This window comes from Stenella coeruleoalba, assembly GCF_951394435.1.
Source record: "Stenella coeruleoalba genome assembly, chromosome: 16".
Taxonomy (NCBI): Eukaryota; Metazoa; Chordata; class Mammalia; order Artiodactyla; family Delphinidae; genus Stenella; species Stenella coeruleoalba.
This window is the reverse complement of record NC_137162.1, coordinates 46,469,059-46,487,933: the sequence shown is the minus strand read 5'-3', so window position 1 is coordinate 46,487,933 and position 18,875 is coordinate 46,469,059. Positions and strand designations below refer to the sequence as shown.

Below are 18,875 nucleotides of genomic sequence, written 5' to 3'. Positions count from 1 at the left end.
CTGCCTCAACATTTCTGCAGCATCTGCTCCTTGTTCATTTGTGTGAATGCCAACACCAAAGGTCTCACAGTCAGACCCAGGCTTCCCAGCACACCTATGCTAATGTGTGAGCCCTGGAGCCACGTGGCCTGGGCTGGCAGCCCTCGCGTTCTTCCTCTCACTGGCCAGGAGACCTCACCAACATCGACACTTTTTGTATTGGTTTCTCATCTATAGCATGGAGATAATCACAGCACCCACTCACGGGGTTGTTGTGAGGCGGGAAGAAGATGGTGTGTGTCCCATGCTTAGCACTGTGCCAGGGCACGGCATTTAATAATGGTGTGGCTCCGTTACTGTTATTACTATGATGACTGCCATCCCCTGGCATCTGGCCTTGCCACCAACTCCAGCCTCACCTCCCTGCTGCTCTGCCCTGAATCTCCAGGGTTCCTCACCTCCATGGACTAAATCCCTTCATCCGCTGTGCTTTTCTCTCCCCAGTTCTGTGTGCTGCCCTCCCCCAACCCTCTTCTCCTGTAATGCTCTAACTCACCCTTCAAGACTTGGCCCAGATTTCACCCCCAGGAAGCCTTCCCTACCACCCACAGACCCCTGGGACAGGGTTAGGAGCACCTCCTCTGGGTGTCCGTGACAGCTCCGTGGGCATCCCACGGGTGCTGCCACGGTCTTGTTTCTCTGGGTCTCCCACTAGAGGCAGACCTCAGGGCATGGGATGTGTGTCATTTCATCCTTGTTCTATGGGCCTTACAAGCTTACAGAAGAATCAATCGTAAGTACTGACTGAATAATAACAGAACCATTTGCATAGAGCTCACCATTTACCTGTTGGAAGCACTTCATACAGACTAACTCATGAAATCCTCCCAACACACTATATGCTAGGACAATTATTGCCCTCATTTTATCAGAGAGGTTGAAAAATTAGCTAAAGGCACACAGCAATCAGTGGCAGAGCCCAGATGCGAACTGAGGCAGCCTGGCCACAGAATCTTTAACCATCACAGCAGATTGCCTTTCACAGAAGGAATAAATGTTTTATAACACTGCTACTATTCAATATTATACAAATGAAGCAAGTAGTTACATATCTTAGTTTTGAGCATATATCTTCATATTCTCTTTGAAATCACATCTCTGCCTTCACTCTAAATCCTGAACAAATCAATTATTAAAACCCATACTTCGACTGTGGGAGTATGTTTAAAAATCTCTGATGGTTCAGAAAAGACTGAAAAATGCTTTAAACTAAGCTCATAAAGTACAGTAAAACTGTGTCTGTAATTTATCCAACATGTAAATAGTCTATGGCCCTGACTCTTTATCCTTGAGAAGGTGTGTGCGCCAGAAAACATGAAGAAAGCTTACACAGCTTCAGCTGTAACTGCATCAGCACAGGTGACACAATGTCCATTTTAATTGCTCCCATTTGCAAAAATTTAGTATCTCAAACCCATAAGAAGAGGTCAAGCAAAAGGTCAGGAAACATACTGGCTGCGAATCGCCTTTTAGGTGCCCCCGTCCACCCTCTTGACAATTTTCTTGTACTTGAAGAAAGGCACCTGAGTGCACTGAGGAGGTATCATGGTATGAAAGCACATTATAACTCTATGAAATTGGTGGCATTTCAACTAAAATCTGGTTTTCCGGGACTCTGGGGTACAGTTTCATACCTACCAGTTGAGCTGCTCTCAGGGCTGCTTTCCCCAGGGAGGGCACGCTTAAAATCTTGCAGAATCCTGAGACGCTCACTAAGGCCTGGGTCTCTGCTCCGGGAGACAGCACTCTGCCATCAGAAAGGAACTGTCCCCAGCCCCAAAGGTCAAGGCCGCCCCTCCCAGGAAACGGCAACTTCCGACTTCAAGGATGATACACATTCGAGATGAGACTTGTTTTCCTTCTGTTTGAGCTTCTCTCAATAAGTCATGGAATTCCCTAGAGTCCCCGGGTTCTGCCCCAGTCACTTGGCAAGGTCCCTGTCTCAGTGACCACAGCCTCAGCGCCAGCATGTGGCCTCTTCCTGAGGGTCCCTCCCCTGCCTGAGGGTTTCTGTTCCTGGCATCTTGTCCTGGTCCTGTGCTCTCTGCCCATTCTCCCTTAGGAGGAAGTGGTCAGAGGACAGAGAAGGACATTTGTCCCGATCACAGCTTGAGACTCCAGGGCCCGGCTGCCCACTGCCACAGCACAGATGAAGGAGCCAGGATCTGGGAGCCCTCTGGCACAACAGGGACGGAACAAACAAAAAAATGCCTGGGCTGCAGAGGCAGAGAACAATTCAGGTCAAGGCCAGTTAAAATGGCAAGGATTGACCAGTTCACAAGTGAGGCCCCGTGGCAGGGAATGGGCTGCACTAGGTCAAATCAGCATGAGGTTCTAATAGAAAGATGAATGCAAGTCAGAAGGGCACCCGCTACCAGGTTCATGGGGGCAGACCTGGCCCCTGCAGGGTCCTGGGGTGCAGTGGACTAGAAGAGGCAGGCTTTTCCAGAGGCAGATCTGTGGGCTGACCCAACAGGAGATACGCCAATAGGGAGCGCTCAACTCAGGAGCCCAACCAGTTTCACTGACAGCACCAGCGGGTAGAGGGGGCAGCATTTAAGCGGGACTCTGTGGTCATCTCTGACCTCTGGCAGGCATCACAGGGCTGGGGGAGACCAAACTGTAATGCCCACCAGGCTGGGGTGACATCTTCGCTGTACTTCCAGCCTCAGCACCAGCTCTGAATAGGTGCAACTGAAGGGGAAGGCCAGGGAATGGAAGGAAGTGGAGCCCAAACTCCCGCACCGCTTGCTAAGAATGTAAGGCCAGATGCTAGACCACAGCATGCAGATCCTGAGAAACGCCGGCAGGCTGGTCCCTCCACAGCCTCTGATCACCTGAGCCATAACCTTCCCCCACACCTGAAATGCTGGCCCTCGGAGCCTTTTCGGGGCATATGCTTTAAAAAAGAAACAAACTGCTTTACTGAAGCATAATTTACTCCCCATAAAATTCACTGATCGTAAGTGTACAATTCAATAATTTTAGTAGATTTATGAAGTTGTGCAACCATCACCACAATACAGCTTTAGAACATCCCTGTCACCCCCAAAACTATAAATAAACAGTTATTTATAGTTAATCCCTATTCAGCCCTAAGCAACTACTAATCTACTTTCTGACTCTATAAATTTCCCTTTTCAGGACATTTCAAATAAGTGGAATCACACAATATGTAATTTTTTGCATCTGGCTTAGTTGACTTAGTACAACGTTTTTGAGGTTCACCGCTGTGGTAGCATAGATCAGCAGTTTCTTACTTTTTATTATCAAATCGTATTCCAGTGAATGAACTACTAAATTTTGTTTATCCATTCACCAGTTGATGGATGTATTTAGATTGTTTCCAGCTTCTGGTGATTATGAATAAAGCAGCTATGAAAAGCTGCATGCATGTATTTGTGTGGACATATGTTTTCATTCTCCTGGGTAGATTCCTACCAGTGAAACTGCTGGGTCATATGGTTAAGTCTATGTTTAATGTTTTAAGAAATCACCAAACTGTTTCTCCAAAATGGCTACACCATTTTACATTCCCACCAGCAATGTACAGGGTTCCAGTTTCACCACAACATGGCCAACACTTGACATTGTCTGTCTTTCTACGATAGCCATTGTAGTGGGTGTTCAGTGGCACCACGTTTTGGTTTTATTCACACTTCTCTAATGACTAATCATATTGAACATATTTTCATGAACTTGCGAGCCATTTATGTATCTTCTTTAGGGAAATATCTATTCAAGTCTTTTTTGGCCATTTTTTTAAATTGAGGTATAGCTGCTGTACAATATTATGTAAGTTTCAGGTGTACAACATGGTGATTCACAATTTTTTAAGGTTATACTCCATTTATAGTTATTATAAAATACTGGCTATATTCCCTGTGTTGCACCATATATCCTTGTACCTTATTTATTTTATACATAGGAATTTGTACCTCTTAATCCTCTTCCCTCTCCCCACTGGTAACTACCAGTTTGTTCTCTATATCTGTGAGTCTGTTCCTTTTTTATTATATTTACTGGTTTTTTAGATTCCACGTATAAGTGATATCACACAGTATTTGTCTTTCTCTGTCTGGCTTGTTTCATTTAGCATAATACCCTCCAAGTCCATCCATGTTGCTGCAAATGGCAAAATTTCATTTTTTTTATGGCTGAGTAGTATTCCATTGTATATATATACCACATCTTCTTTATCCACTCATCTGTTGATGGACACTTAGGTTGTTTCCATATCTTGGCAATCAAAAATAGTGCTGTTATGAACATAGGGGTGCATGTATCTTTTCAAATTAGTGTTTTTGTTTTTTTCGAATATATACCCAGGAGTGGAATTGCTGGGTCATGAGGTAGTTCTATTTTAGTTTTTTGAGAAACCTCCACACTGTTTTCCACAGTAGCTATCCGACTTACCTCCCCACCAACAGTGTATGAGGGTTCCCTTCTCTCTACATCCTTGCCAACATTTGTTATTTGTGTTATTTTTGATTCTAGCCATTCTGACAGGTATGAGATGATATCTCATTGTGGATTAATTTGCATTTCTCTGATGATTAATGATGCTGAGCATATTTTCATATGCCTGTTGGCCATCTGTATGTCTTCTTTATCCATTTTTAATTGTGTTATTTATCATGTTATTATTGAGTTGTGAGTGTTCTTTATATATTTTGTCCTAGCATCATTTGTTGAAAAGACTACGCTTTCCCAACTTTTTGGAAAGACTTTGTGAGGGGTTGGTATTCTTATTTTCCTTTAATACTTGGTATGCTTCACCAGTAAAGCAAGGCGGGCCTAGGCTTTTCGTGGCTGGAAACTTTTTAGCTAACAATTTAACTTCTGGACTTATTATAGGTTTATTCAGACTATAGCTTTCTTTTTCAATCAGTTTTGGAAATTTGTGTTTTTCTAGGAATTTTTCCATTTCATTTATGTTGTCTAATTTGTTAGAATAAACCTGAATTATCAGGATTATAACTTTTTAATTTTTGTAGGGTTTGTAGTGATTCCTTTTTCCTTTCCTAATTTTGGTAATTGGTTATTTTCTCTCTCTCTTTTTTATTTTCACGGACAGTCTAACTTAAGGTTTGGCAAGTCCATTGATCTTTTCAAAGAACAAACTTTTGGTTTCATTGATACTTCTTTGTGTGTGTGTGTGTGTGTTTTCCATGCCATTGATTTCTGTTCTAATCTCTATTATAACCTTTCTTCTGCTTACTTTGGATTTCACTTACCCTTCTTTTTCTAGTTTCTTATGGTGAAAGCTTCTATTGATTTTAGACCCTTCTTCTTGTCTGATATAGACATTTAAAGGCCATAAATTTTTCTCTAAGCACTACTTTTGCTGCATCCTATAAGTTTTGATATGCTGTGTTTTCATTTTTATTTAATTCAAAATATTTTCTAATTTTTCTTTTGATTTCTTCTTTGACCCACATATTATTTAAAAGTATGTTGTTTGAAATTCAAAACATTTAGGAATTTCCCAGATTTCTTTCTGTCACTAATTTCTATTTAATTCTGTTGTGGTCAGAGAACAGACTTCATAGGATTTCTTACATAAATAAAATACTAATTTTATAAAGATTTGTTTTATGGCCTAGCATATGGCCTATCCTGGAGAATGTGCCAAATAAACTTGAAAAGAATACATTATGCAGTCACTGGGTAAAGCATTCTTATTTGTCAGGTAAAACTGCTTCATCTTCTGTGTCCTGGTTGATTTTCTCTCTCAGTATTCTATCAATTATTGAGAGTGGAGCATTGAAGTTTCCAGCTATTACTCTAGAATAATTGAAAATTTTCATCTTTTAATTTTCTGTTTTTGCTTCATGTATGTTGAGGCTCTGCTGTTTGGTCCAATACAATGTGTTAAATTATCCTCATATGTTGATCTTTTATAATTATAAAACTTCTTTCTTTGTCTCTAGTAATATTTCTTGTCTTAAAGTATGTCTTATTAACTTAGCTACCACCTCTCTTATTGTTCCTACTTGCATGATGTATCTTTTTCTATCCTTTGGGTGCCCTCCACTCTCCTCTGCACATGCATGTTGTCTCAGCCAGAGATATGCTTGACCCAACTGTGACCCAAACCTCAGGCTAGCAGAACCACTGGGCCTCCCTGCTCAATACCGCTAAGACTGCCACTTCCACTGCCAACACTGCTGAACGTGGGCTTTGCACACTGCTCCAAGTCAAGTGAGCCCCCTTCTACCACAATAGAGAGGCTGATGGTCATCCCAGCATTTCCTGCCATAAAAAAATCTCCTCACCAGCCAAGCTGGGAGGGGAGAATATCAGAGCTGCCCAAGGCCAAAACTCCACAGAGTACCACTGCTCCTCTCAGCAGTTTAGCAGTTTTTCAAGTAGGAAAGCCTCTCAGGTTAATATATACCTCTGGTCTTTCCAAAGTTCTAAAATGATTACTTTTGTCAATTTTGTTAAGATTTATAGTTGCTTTTTGGGGGAGAGGATTTGCTAATCCCCTCACTCAACCATACTCAGACATCTCTCCTGGGGACGTATACACATACATTTGCACTCACGAAGGCAGGGATTTCTGTCTCTTTACTTCACTGCTGCTTCCCAAGCTCCTAGAACAGTACCTGGTAGACGGTAAGCTCTCAATAAAATAACTTTGCATTTTGATATGAGTAACAGGATTTCTGAGGATCCCAAACTCAATAGCAGGAACACAAAGCAGTCCAGTATAGGGACTGTTGGGACTGTAAACAGGATCCCCCAGAGATATCAAATACAATTGTTAACTGAAACTTTAACAGAGGTAATTGGACATTCACATACAGTCACAAGAAATAAAGCAGAGAGATCTTATGTACACGTTACCCATTTTTTCCCCGAAGGTTTCCTAAGAAACAGCTTTTTGTTTCATTGATTTTCTCTATCACATTGCTGTTTTCAATTTCATCAGTTCCTGCTTTGATCTTTATTATCTCCTTCCTTCTGTTTGCTTCAGGTTTATTTTGCTCTTTTCCTAATTTCCTGAGGTGAGACCTCAGAATGTTGATTGGAGGGCTTTCATCTCTTCTAATATAAGCGTTTAATACTATAAATTTCACTGTTAGCACAGCTTTAGCTGCATACCACATATTCTGTTACGTCTATTCTCATTTTTGGTCAATCCTACGTATTTTTTATTTCCTTCTAGACTTCCTCTTTGACCCATGGATTTTTTTTTAAGTGTGTTGTTTAATTTCCACATGGTTAGAGATTTTCTTGCTGTTGTTTTATTTCTGCTTTATGGTTTAATTCCACTGCAGTCAGAGAACACATTTTATATGATTTTAATTATTTTAAATTTGTTGGGATTTGTTTTATAACCCAGGATTTGGTCTAAGACAAGCCATATCTTATGGTGAATGTTGCATGGGGGATGGAAAAACATGTGTTCTGCTGTTGGTGGTTGGCGTGTTTGATACATATCAATTTGGTCCTCTTGGGTGACTGTGTTGTTTAGGTCTTCAAAATCCTTGCTAATTCTCTATCTAGTTGGTCTATCTACTGCTGAGAGGGGATGTTGAAGTTGCCAATTATCATTGTGGACTTATCTATTTCTTCTTTCAGCTCTTTCAGTTTTTGATTTAGGCATTTTGTGGTTCTGCTATTTGATATGTACACATTTAGGATCTTTGTCTTCCTAGTGGATTGACCCTTTTATCATTATTTAATGTCCCTCTTTATCTCTAGTAAGTTTCTTTGCTCTGAAGTCTATTTTATCATGTATTAGTATGCCCACTCTTGAATTTTTTGGTAATGTTTGCACGGTATACCTTTTTCCATCCTTCTATTTCAATCTTCCTATGTCACTGTGTTTGAAATGAGTTCCTTGTAAAGAGCATATATTTAGGTCATTTTTTTTTTAATCCACTCTGTCAGCTTCTGTCATCTGATGTATTTAAACCACTTACATTTAAGATAAATAGTATGTCAGCAATTAAGTCTGCCATTTTATTATTTGCTTTCTGTCTGTTTTCTGCGGTTCTCATCCCTCTGTTTCTTTGTTACTTGAACATATTTTAGAATTCTATCTTTATTATTCTATACTGTTTTTGAATGTACTTTTCATAATCCTTTAATAATTGCTTTGAGCATTGCAATACACACATGTGACACCACAGCCCACTGGTAAAAATGTTCTATCACTTGAAGTAAAGTGTGGAAATCTCATTTCTATTTAGGTCACTTACCCTCCTCATTTTTACATATCATAATGCTCTTCTTGAGTATCAGATGGTTTTATAATTTTTTGTTTCAATCATCAAATATTACTTTTTAAACTCATGAAGAAAAGAATAGTCTACTTATGCACCCATATTTCTGCTCTTTCAATTCTTCCTTCTTCTTTCCTAATGCATCACGATATTTCCTTTTATTTCAAGAATTTCTTTTAGCCATTCTTTTAAAGTAGGCCTGATAGTGAAACTAAAAATTCTTTTCGTTTCCCTTCATCTGAGAATGTCTTTATATCCCCTTCATTCCTACAGGATAGTTTTGCTGAATATAGAATTTGTGGGTGACATTTCTTTCCTTGCAGTATTTGAAAAATGGGCTGCTTCTTTCTGCCCTCCACGGATTCAGATGAAATATGCACTGTCATTCAAATTTGTGTTTCCCTGTAGGTAATGCATTGTTTCTCTCTGGTTGCTTTTAACATATTTCTCTTTGCCTTTGTCTTTCATCATTTTCTTCTTACTACCTTTCAGAGTCCTCCTTTGTCTGTCTCTTATATTATTTCCAGAATTGATAGTTGTGCTTATTAGCAGGGAAGAGCAGAGAGAAATTGATCTAATCCATCCTGTCTGGACCAGAAGTCTCAAAATTTTAAATACTATGAGTTTGCAATATCTACCATAACTCCATAACTATTGTTACCTGTGAGGTGTGTCCCATCAGCTAAAAGGCTAGCATCTTAGCACATGTATCACTAATGGACGCATTCTGTAGAGTAGGACATAGGACAAGCAGGCGTTGGTGGAAGGGGATCAGGAGTGTTTGTGGTCAAAAGGCATCAAAGTGGTTCAGTCCACCTGCCAGCTCCTTCCTAAACAGGGGAACAGTCATTCAAGGGCAGGTGTCAAGCCTCCTCCAGCATGTATGTTGGGCCAGCCTGAGCCACATGTTTGCTGGCCCCTCTCAGGGTGACAGTCAGAACATGAAATCTAGAAACATGCAAGTGCATGCAGAACACACATTTTAGGCCAATTTTTGAACTAATATGCAGACGTTAAGGTAAAGATATGAATTTAACCATTTTTTGGTAATATCAAAAGAAAGTAAAATAGCAAAGAGTTTTACTTGAAAACAAGAAGAAAATATTCCTACCTGTTCTGAGGGCATTTCACCAAATAGTGTCTCACTGTGAAAGGAAAAAGAAATAGAAGATGGTAAATAAATGCTACTTTAGATATATATTCTCCAGGAATTCCTAGGAAATGTAGGTGGCCAGGTATTGCCCAAACGTTGGCACAAACCACCCCTCAGGGCTATTATACTTCTCTTTGGGTGAGTACAGCAGAGTCATGGCAAGGACACCACAGTGACTTGATATTGTTCCATACCTGGATCAAGCCAGGCATGAAGCCATACACCTCAGGCTTCCTGGTTACATAACCCCCCAAATTCATTTTTTTTGCCAAGCCAGGTTGAATTGGGTTCTAACCTAGAGTTATAGAGTCACCCAACTTCTGAGCTCTGCCTTAGCCATGAGAAAGCCTTCCTGGGGCAACCTTTCTCCAGTTAGGCGCTCCTGTCTATAAAATGGGTTTTAATTCTCTGATCAAAGCTCTTCCAGGACTAAGAGGAGGTCCTGGGAAAAAAAACAGCCTTTTTTTTTTTTTGCAATGACATCCTCCATAGTAGGTCTCCTTCAGAAAAACCGTGTTCTAGCTACAGAGGAAAAATAAGAATACCTAGGCAGTTATCCTAAAAAGTGTCCACTCTAAGCTCATCGTTGAGTTCACCTCAAATAGAAGTAAAGCTGAAACAGCCACAGGGCCCTGGAGTTGTGTAGTAGAGTGTTACATCAATGGCCCCAATGAATCACACATTAATATATCCACATCCTTGTGTAACTCCCTCCCACACGGACTCTGAGCTTGGCCACATGATGTGCTTTGGCCAGTGAAATATTAGCCAATGAGTCACAAGCAGAAGCATAAAAGGCCCTGTGCTCTGAGGTTTGTGAGCTCTCGCTCTCTCTCTCTCTCTCGCTCTCTCTCTCTCTCTCTCTCTCTCATTGCAGGGAACTCTTCTGCTATCACATGAAGAAGCCTGGCTAGCCTACTGGAAGATGACACCACATGAAACAGACACAAGTCATCCCAGCTGAGGCGCCGAAGGAGCCAGGCCCCAGCTGACCCACTAGCAGGCTGCAGCTGCATGAGTGATCCAGCTGAGGCCAGAAGAACCGCTCAGCTGAGCCCAGGTCAACTTGCTGACCTGCAGAATTGTGAGCAAATAAAACAGTTGTTGTTTCAAGCTCCTACACTTGAAGTGATCTGTGATGCAAGTGACCAATGCAGGCTCCAAACCAGAATGACAGAATCAGCTTTGGAGGGGTTTTTTTGGTTTGTCTTGTCCAACCCCCTAATAGTATCTGAACTCTTTCTGCATTCCATTTACTTAATACCTACTATATGCTGGATCATTTATAGATGCAATAATAATAAAACCATGGTTCATACTTCCTGAACACTTCATATGTTCCTGGCACTATTCTAAGCTTATTATATAGATCAGTGGTCTTTAGTCTGGGGTTTGCGTACCCCTGGGCACCCTTAGGAAGAATAGTTTTAAGGACATCTGTTTCTGGATCCTCACCTTCCATGGTATTCTTTACTTAGAATTCATTCCCCTGGAACTTGCCTGAGGTCTGGCTGTATTCCTTTCCCTCCCTCCCTGTTACATCACCCTTTCTACTTCATAAAATCAAGGCATACCTCTTACCCATCCTGACTTGTACTACAGAGACCTGTCCTAGGGGTAAAAGCCAGTGGGCATATCAATGGCCCCAATGAATCAATAAATGATTTAAAATATTGGTGTCAGTGTTGAGAAAGCAATGACTGGGCAAATAAACTTTTCACTAGAGGAAAGCGTTCCAATATTTTGCTTTCAACAAGGATTGAAATATGACCGAATCCAGTCCTCAGTTGGTAGAGTATTAAAATCATTTTCGATGATAGATCATTGTGACTTTTGACATAAAACTCAGAAGCAATTTAAAGTACTGAGTGGTATAAGGAAACTTCATCCATTCCTGCTTCTTTTTATATTGAACGAGGTATTTCAGAGGTAACATCTCTTAAAAATATAGGAATAGAAGTGATGCTGAATTCTATTACAAATTCATACAAGAATATAGGAAGTAAAAATAAAAATCCATTTCAATAAATATACATTTCCATTAAAATTTTACTTCTTATGATTATTTATCTAAACTTGTATTTATGTGGTTTTGATTAATTTTATATTCATTTCTAAATCTTTACTAATTGTGCAGTATTTACTGATAACTCAATCCAGGAAAAAAATTTAGCACCTAAAGACTTGTGGAATAAGGAAATTTTTAAAATCTTAATTTAAATTTTTATACACATACTATTTTACAGAGAAATATAATCAGTAATCAACAAAGAACTTTCAAAACAAAAATGTAAGAAAATAGGATAAAATTTTGTGGGGGAAGTGGATTGAAGATAAAAATTCAAAGAGAAGAAGGGACAATATAAAATTTCTAACGGCTAACGTTTGTTTTGGAGTCTTTTTAAATCAACAGATGTAGTTAAATTCATGATACTTAGATGTAAAGGAAAAATTTAACCATTTCTTTTTTTTTTTTTTTTTGCGGTACACAGGCCTCTCACTGTCGTGGCCTCTCCCATTGCGGAGTACAGGCTCCGGACGCACAGGCTCAGCGGCCACCGCTCACGGGCCTAGCCGCTCTGCAGCATGTGGGATCCTCCCCTGCATTGGCAGGCGGACTCTCAACCACTGCACCACCAGGGAAGCCCCAACCATTTCTTTTTAAGATGTCAATATTTGCCTTGGAAATTACATCCTTTACAACAATTTATATTTATGATGAAAAAGTTTAGATGTCAAAAATAAAAAACGTTCAATGATGCAAAAATTTTTTAATGATTTTAGGGGCTATGCAAACAAAAATGTTTGAAGACCACAACTTTGTACTCTAATTCAATCTTCACAATAACTTTGTCATCATACCTATTTTACACTAGAGGACACTGAGGCACAGAGAGGTTAACGGCCTTGCCCAAGGTCACACAGCTAATATTATGGGCTGAGCTGTACCCCCTCCCAAATTTATATGTTGAAGCCCTAAAGGCCAATACCTCAAAATATGACTGCATTTGGAGATAGGGCCTTTAAAGGAGTGAGTAAGTTAAAATGAGGTCATTAGGGTGGGCTGGTGTCCTTATAAGAAGAGATTAGGGATACAGACATGCACAGAGGGAAAACCATGTGAAGACACAGGGAGACAATGGCCACCTACAAGCTTTGCGATGGCAGCCCGAGCAAACTAACACACCTGTGAAGGGACAAAACTGGGCAGCCTGACTCCAGAGCCCTCTTGTAACTACTCCACACCATTCTCAGAGGAACTGGGCGGCTGGTATTAGGGCTCCTACAGATGAAAAAAGTAGTGTCCAGGATAAACAGCTGGTCTCCTATCCCAGGGCTGGAGCAGGGCAGAGTCGGGACTGGGCCCTAGAGAACCCCATGCTCTGACCTGTTTGGGAAAGTCCGGTCCAGGGGCAGTAAGGCGGGTAGCCTGCAGATCAGGAAGCCAGGGAGCAGGAGAGCAGCTGCGGGGCTCCTTAGTAATTGGCCATGGGGGCGGGGGACTAACTCAGAAGGGCCAGGAGCCTGGCGAGGAGAGTCGGTGCCAGGCACAGGCCATGCACCTCGGCCAGCACTTGCCAACTGAAGCTTATGAGGTCTCAGCCCAGTGAATGCAGGGCTGATGTCCCTTTAATGAAGAGGGACAGCCCAGGGGCCAAAAGTGATCCTGGGCACCAAGGGAAAGAATTATGGGCATCTGAGAAATAGACCTTGCCTGGAATCTCCCTTAAATATGCATAGCATAATCACTGCTGATTACATAACTGTGTCACCTGTCTTAGCTAGGGGTTCCCAGAAGCAGAGCCTGTAAGACAGGGATTCAAGTGCAGAGTCTATGTGGGAGGTGATCCTAAGAAACCCACTGGAGAGTGGGGAAGTGAGACCAGGAAAAGAAGAAAAGCAATGAAGGGTAATTCTGGAGCCAGTCTCCACCACAGGCCACAGCCTGGCACCCAGGGCACTTGACCCAAAGGCTCCCGGCTCCACGCAAGGCAACCAACCTGCAGAGAAATGAAAACTCGGGACACGGTGTTCTTTAAGTGGTGACTTGTGGTCTTCAGGACTTTGAGGACTCTAAAAGAAAGGGCTGTTTTTCTCACCTCTTCTGATAGGAAGACATCTGTGAGCACGAGGTCCTGAGCCACCATTCCTCTGCCTTGTAGCCTAGGGCCACGCTGCACCCAGAGGCCACCGCATGGCCAAACCTCCCAGATGACATGTCCAGGCCGGAGGCCATCGATGCCACCTGGGACTGTCCCTGTCACCACTACCTACCCCACTATGGTTAATCTGGGGTGGAGGCAGCCATGCCCCCCATCCTATCACGCTCTGTAGCAGTGTTAGGGTCTCTGAGGTACGGCTGACCTTCCCCCTCATTGCCCCCCAACTTGCCTGCACCTTCTTCAGAACCCCAGGCCTTGCAGAGACTCTGAGATAGGTCCTGTGGATATTCCTGCTCCATTCACAGAGCATTCTGCATGCACGGTGAGCACAGTGGCATCCCCTGCACAGGGCCCGGTGCATTTGCACGGTGCTCTCCCAGCATCCTCCCGCCCCAGCACAGGCAGGCGCCCTGCAGCCTGGAAAAGCACCATCTGCGTCTCTCTGGAGGGAGGGTCAGGACTGGGATGCCCTCTTCCTACCCCAGCCGTTTCCTCTGCGCAGCAGGGTGCTCCCGCCACGCCAAGCTCAAGGACCAGCCCCTCCAGGAAGCAGCCCTGCCTTGACCACGTTTCCAGGCCGGCACAGTTACAAGGACAGGTAAAGCCGTCTCCCTCAGTCACCAGGTGGAAAGCGGAGGGGGAGAACCAAGTTTTCTACCTCCTGTTGTCTTGGTACAAAGAGCATTTTAGGGCCACAGCCGTTCAGTGAAACCACCAGTGCATAAAGTTCTCGATCTAGAGTCATGCTGTCCTGTATGGTAGTCGTGAGCTAGGGTGGCTATCAAGTACGGGAAATGTAACTGGTCCAGAATACGATGTGCTGGAACTGTGAAATCTTAGGGGCTCAGGATGTGTATTTGGGGCCTGAGAAGACCTGCTAGATTTCAGCCTTCATATGAAAAAAGGAATGTAAAATATCTCTTTCAGAATCTTTATGATGATGCTTGTTGAAATGGTATTTCAGATATATTGGGTTTAATAAAATGGATTAAAATTAATGTCACCTGTTATCTTTTTACTTTTTAAATGTGACTACTAAAAAAAAAAATTGTCCAACTACATGCACAGCCCACCTTGCATTTCTACTCGGGACAGTGCACAGCGGGGTTGTATCTGCCCTAGTCGTCGGGAGGGCTGAGCCACCGTCACCACGACTACAATGGAGGGATGCCACCCGGAGAGGTGGAGCACACACAGAAGAAGGTGGCCCCTGGAGCTGCCCAGGCCCAGGACTGGCAGAGTAACTTTTATCCCCATTTCACAGTGAGGACACCTGGGGCTCAGGACATTTATTTGGGGCCTGAGAAGACCTGCTTTACAAGTAAAGGAGCTTGAATCCAGGCCCTAGGTCCAGCGCTCCATTCACGAAGCTACTGGGGAGGCTTCCGAGAACCCACTCGGGGAGACGGGCTCCCTTCTGATGGGGCAGTGGGCCCAGGAGAGCTCACCGAGCCTTCCCACACGCTCTGATGACCAAGCCTGTGTCTCAGAAGTGTTTGGAGGGGAGAGCTAATGCTGGGGTGTCCCAGTGTCCAAGCGTCTCTGATGCCAGGCTGGTGAGCCCTTCATCCTCCCCAAGATCCCAGGGACACCTTGTCCACAGCCACCCCATTCTGTAACTGGCAGCCTCCTCCCTCCACTAAGCGGGGCTGTGAGTGGGAGGCAGCGCCCCAGCTCTCTCTTTCTTGTACTTCTGGGAGAAAAGATCACAGGCCCTTCGATCCCATCACCACGGGTAAGCAAGCAGAGAGCCAGTATGCGGCAGGCAGATGTAGGTGCCTAGCAAGCCGTGGGGAGCCTGGCTTTGGAGCCAGGGTTTTAGCACATCGAGTGCAAGCTAAACGCAGTCGTGACAAACGTGAGAGCCGAGACAAAGGGGCTAGACCCCTCTCCCTCTGGCTGCGTGTGCCTTCAAAGCCGTCCTTTTAAAAGCTCAAACATGGAAGGCTGAGGGATTGTTGGGGCCACACCAAAGCAGCAGGTATGGACTCATTCCGGAAGAAGCAAAGGCCTTTGAAACCAGTGTGCTTGAAAATCCACTAGAGTAACGCCACCAGGATTGGTGCATTCCAGGGTGACTCAGAGCTGCAGAGGCCCTGGGATGAAGCTCCGGGCACCCCGGCACTCACAAAGATTAGGGATGGAGACCCACAGCTCAGAGGAAAGTAGAAAGTAAGTCACACGTGGTGCAATTAACTCCAGCTCTATGAACAATGAGCGCCCTAGGAGGACAGGGTGAGGGCAGGGCAGCAGGAAGGTGAGAGAGAAGGGGACTGGCCCTCAGGTCCCCTGGCTTCCAGGATGGGGTGTGTGTATCTCAGGGGCCCAGCGGGAGATCACAGCAGGAGCAGACAGCTGCTCTGACATCCTCCTTTCAGACAGATGTTGCCGAGCAGGCGGGAGAGCGGGTGCCAGGCTGTCCTCTGCTTCCCACGTGTGTGTGAGGAGCCTGCAAACCTGCGTGCTCTGTGGCTCCCACGCAGGCAGGAGGATGCAGAAGGACCAACAAACACACACTTGCACAGGAAACCCAGAAAATGTCTATATAACAAGGGGGTCTGGGCCTGATTTGATTTTTGTGCATCCAGGGAGCACAGTTTATCTATGAGTTTCATTTCAAGATAGTAATGGGATCATTTCAAAATATTCATTGTAAAGAGAAGCGCTGAGTAGGCTAGAGTGAAAAAGAACTGGTTCTAAGGCCTTGCTACTCAGAGTGAGGCCTCCCATCATCAGGGTGGCACTGCCTGCACTTCTCATTAGAAATGCAGACTGTCAGGCCTGCCCTTACGCTCTGAATCAGAATCTGCATTGGAGCAGGTTCTCAGGTGAGCAGTCTGTTCCTGAAGGTTTGGGCAGTGCTGTTCTAAGCCTCGCAGGTCCAGGTGAGGGCTAACGCCAGGCCTAACATGCACAGTCCTGCCAGGGATACAGGATGCCAGCCTGCGGGCAGCGGTTGTACCAGATGGACGCCAAGCCCCCGAGGAGCTGCGGGAGCCGTGAACTGCTGTCTGGGGAGGACCTAAGCAACAACCGCATTGAAGGCTGAAGGAAAATTCCTCGGCAACGTCAGCCCCCAGATGGCTGAGGTTTTCTTAAACAGAAACACGGAGGCTGAGGATCGGGCTGGGCTTGGGCTCTGCCACTCCCTTGTTTCAGGACTTGATCAAGCTCCCCAGCTGTGTCCTCTGTCAAATGGGAGCAATATGGGCTGTCACTCGGGCTGGTGGTGAGGACTCATGAGAACGTGGAGGGGTCAGCAAGGGGTCTGGCCCACAGCAGGTGCTCAGGCAAAGCTCTTGACAGCTCACAGGGCTTCAGACGCTGTGCACAGGCACACACGAGGCCATCTGGAGCCCACTCCCGGGGGCACGAGGGCAGCTAAGATCTGGGTTCTCAGTGGCTCTGTGGGAAGCCAGGAGCTTATGTCCCAGTCTGCCTTGTTGGCTTTGGAGGAGAAGGACTTCTCCTGAACTGCCTACGTTACTTTGTTTTCCTGCTCCTCCCCACGGCCTAAGAGGGCCTGCACTCCAGGCAGATTTCTCTATCATGCCCCTGAGCCCAGGCAGAGGTGCCTTTTGAGCAAAACGGGCTTGGAGACTGCCAGTGTGGCATGAAAACTCCAACAGCTGGGAACAAAGCAGCTGGGAAACAAAGCCATTTGCCCACCATTTGTTGAGCAGCTGTCATGAGCCGAATTCCAAGGAGAATGGGTCAGATGCATGGTCCCTGTCTTACACACCATCCTCCTGGAGGGAGGCAAATACATTTGCACGTGTGCAACATGTGCCACGAGCTCATCAAAGCCATCAAGCCTTTGGAACAGGAGAAAAGCTCGGGCACCGTGGATGAGGTATGCGCAGGCGTGGAGGGAGGCTCTCAGAGTGCAGCACAGACACACAGAGCACGGTGCGCAGGGCACGGGCTGTGGAAGAAGGACCTGGCTAGAGCTCTGGCTCTGCCTCCAGTGCTGCATGGCTCTGCGCACCCGTCCAGCTCCCCATCCCTTCTCTCCACCCTGCTCGGGCCCTGGAGGCTGACCTCTGTGCACGTCCTCTGGCTTCCAGTCTGGGCGGTAGGACCAAAGGAAAGCAGCCGTGGGACACCTGAGGGCAGGGGGCAGGGAGGGGCTGAGGAAGGTAGGCTCCTGGCTCCCTCCCTGCCGCGGCCTGGTTTGGCATTGCCTGAGTCCCTCTTCTAAGGCTCTTATTGGTGACAATTCTCCCACAGCTGCAGCTCTCAAAAGTTCCAGAAACCTCTTCTCCCCTTGTCCCCTAAGCTCCCCCGGGTGCTGGTCCCTGAATGCCTTTCTCTCCCTCCCTCCCAGATTCCTTTAGCCCTGACTGCACCTCTGGGGAGAGTCCCCTCTGGCAACTCTGCTCAGTTTCCCTGTTTAATTGTCCCCCTAAGCCATGACCACCAAATGTAATACTTCCCAGCTTTATGACCTTGGGCTAATAGTAATAATTATTATATATAACTATAACCATAGTCATCATAAATGCAGGACACTTACAAGGAGCTGGAATGGGTAAAGGGTTTTATTTGTGGGGTTTTTTTTTTTTTCAACTTAATCCTCACAACAATCCTGTGAGACTGGTATACTGGTATTTTCCCCATTATTTAGAGGGAGAAGGTGAGGCACGGCAGGTAAGTCATCAGCTGGTAGGTGAAGAGTCGCCATTTGAACCAGAGTTATTCTAATTCCAGAGCCCAGCTCTTACCCAGATCATCTCTGGGAGCTGCAGGGTCCCCATCCGTTTCAGAAATTCTGAAGTCGGGGTGCACAGGGAGGGTATTTCAGAGGAAACAGGAGCTGGTGGAAATGCGACCTGGAGGTTTGGTGAGAGGCGGGAACTAGAGAGAGAAAGCAGGCAGCATTCACAGGGAGATAAGAGTCAGAGTCATGAGAACTGTAATCACTAAGGAAGAAAGAGTAAAGCAAGAAGGGGCTAAGGACAGAACCCAGGGGACAGGGACACCAACAAGAAAGGAGACGGAAGGAAGGGAACACTCAGACTGGACAGGAAGAGAAGGGAAGGGGTGCCTTTCCAGTCCCATCTGCCTGCCAGGCGCAGTGTCAGGTACTGCAATTAAATTATGAACACACAACAACATTCATTCTAAGGAAGGTGGTGTCCATCCCATGTCATTGAATAAATGAGGAAACCAAAGTTCAGAGTGGTTAAGGAACGTGTCAAAAACTCAGTCTTAAGCGGCAGAGCCAGAATCAAACCCAGGGTCATCTGACTCCACAGCCTCTTCTGGGAAGGAAGAGAGAGG

General features: G+C 44.9%; 1 protein-coding gene across 2 annotated transcripts in view; it reads right to left on the bottom strand.

The window, feature by feature from the left end:
• VSTM4 (V-set and transmembrane domain containing 4) overlaps positions 1–18,875 on the bottom strand; it is an 86,402-nt gene that overhangs the window by 37,098 nt on the left and 30,429 nt on the right. For both annotated transcript variants that reach the window (XM_079899189.1, XM_079899190.1), the window contains exon 5: positions 9,388–9,421. In XM_079899189.1, coding sequence (XP_079755315.1) covers positions 9,388–9,421 — 34 coding nt within the window. The remainder of the gene's footprint in view (positions 1–9,387; positions 9,422–18,875) is intronic.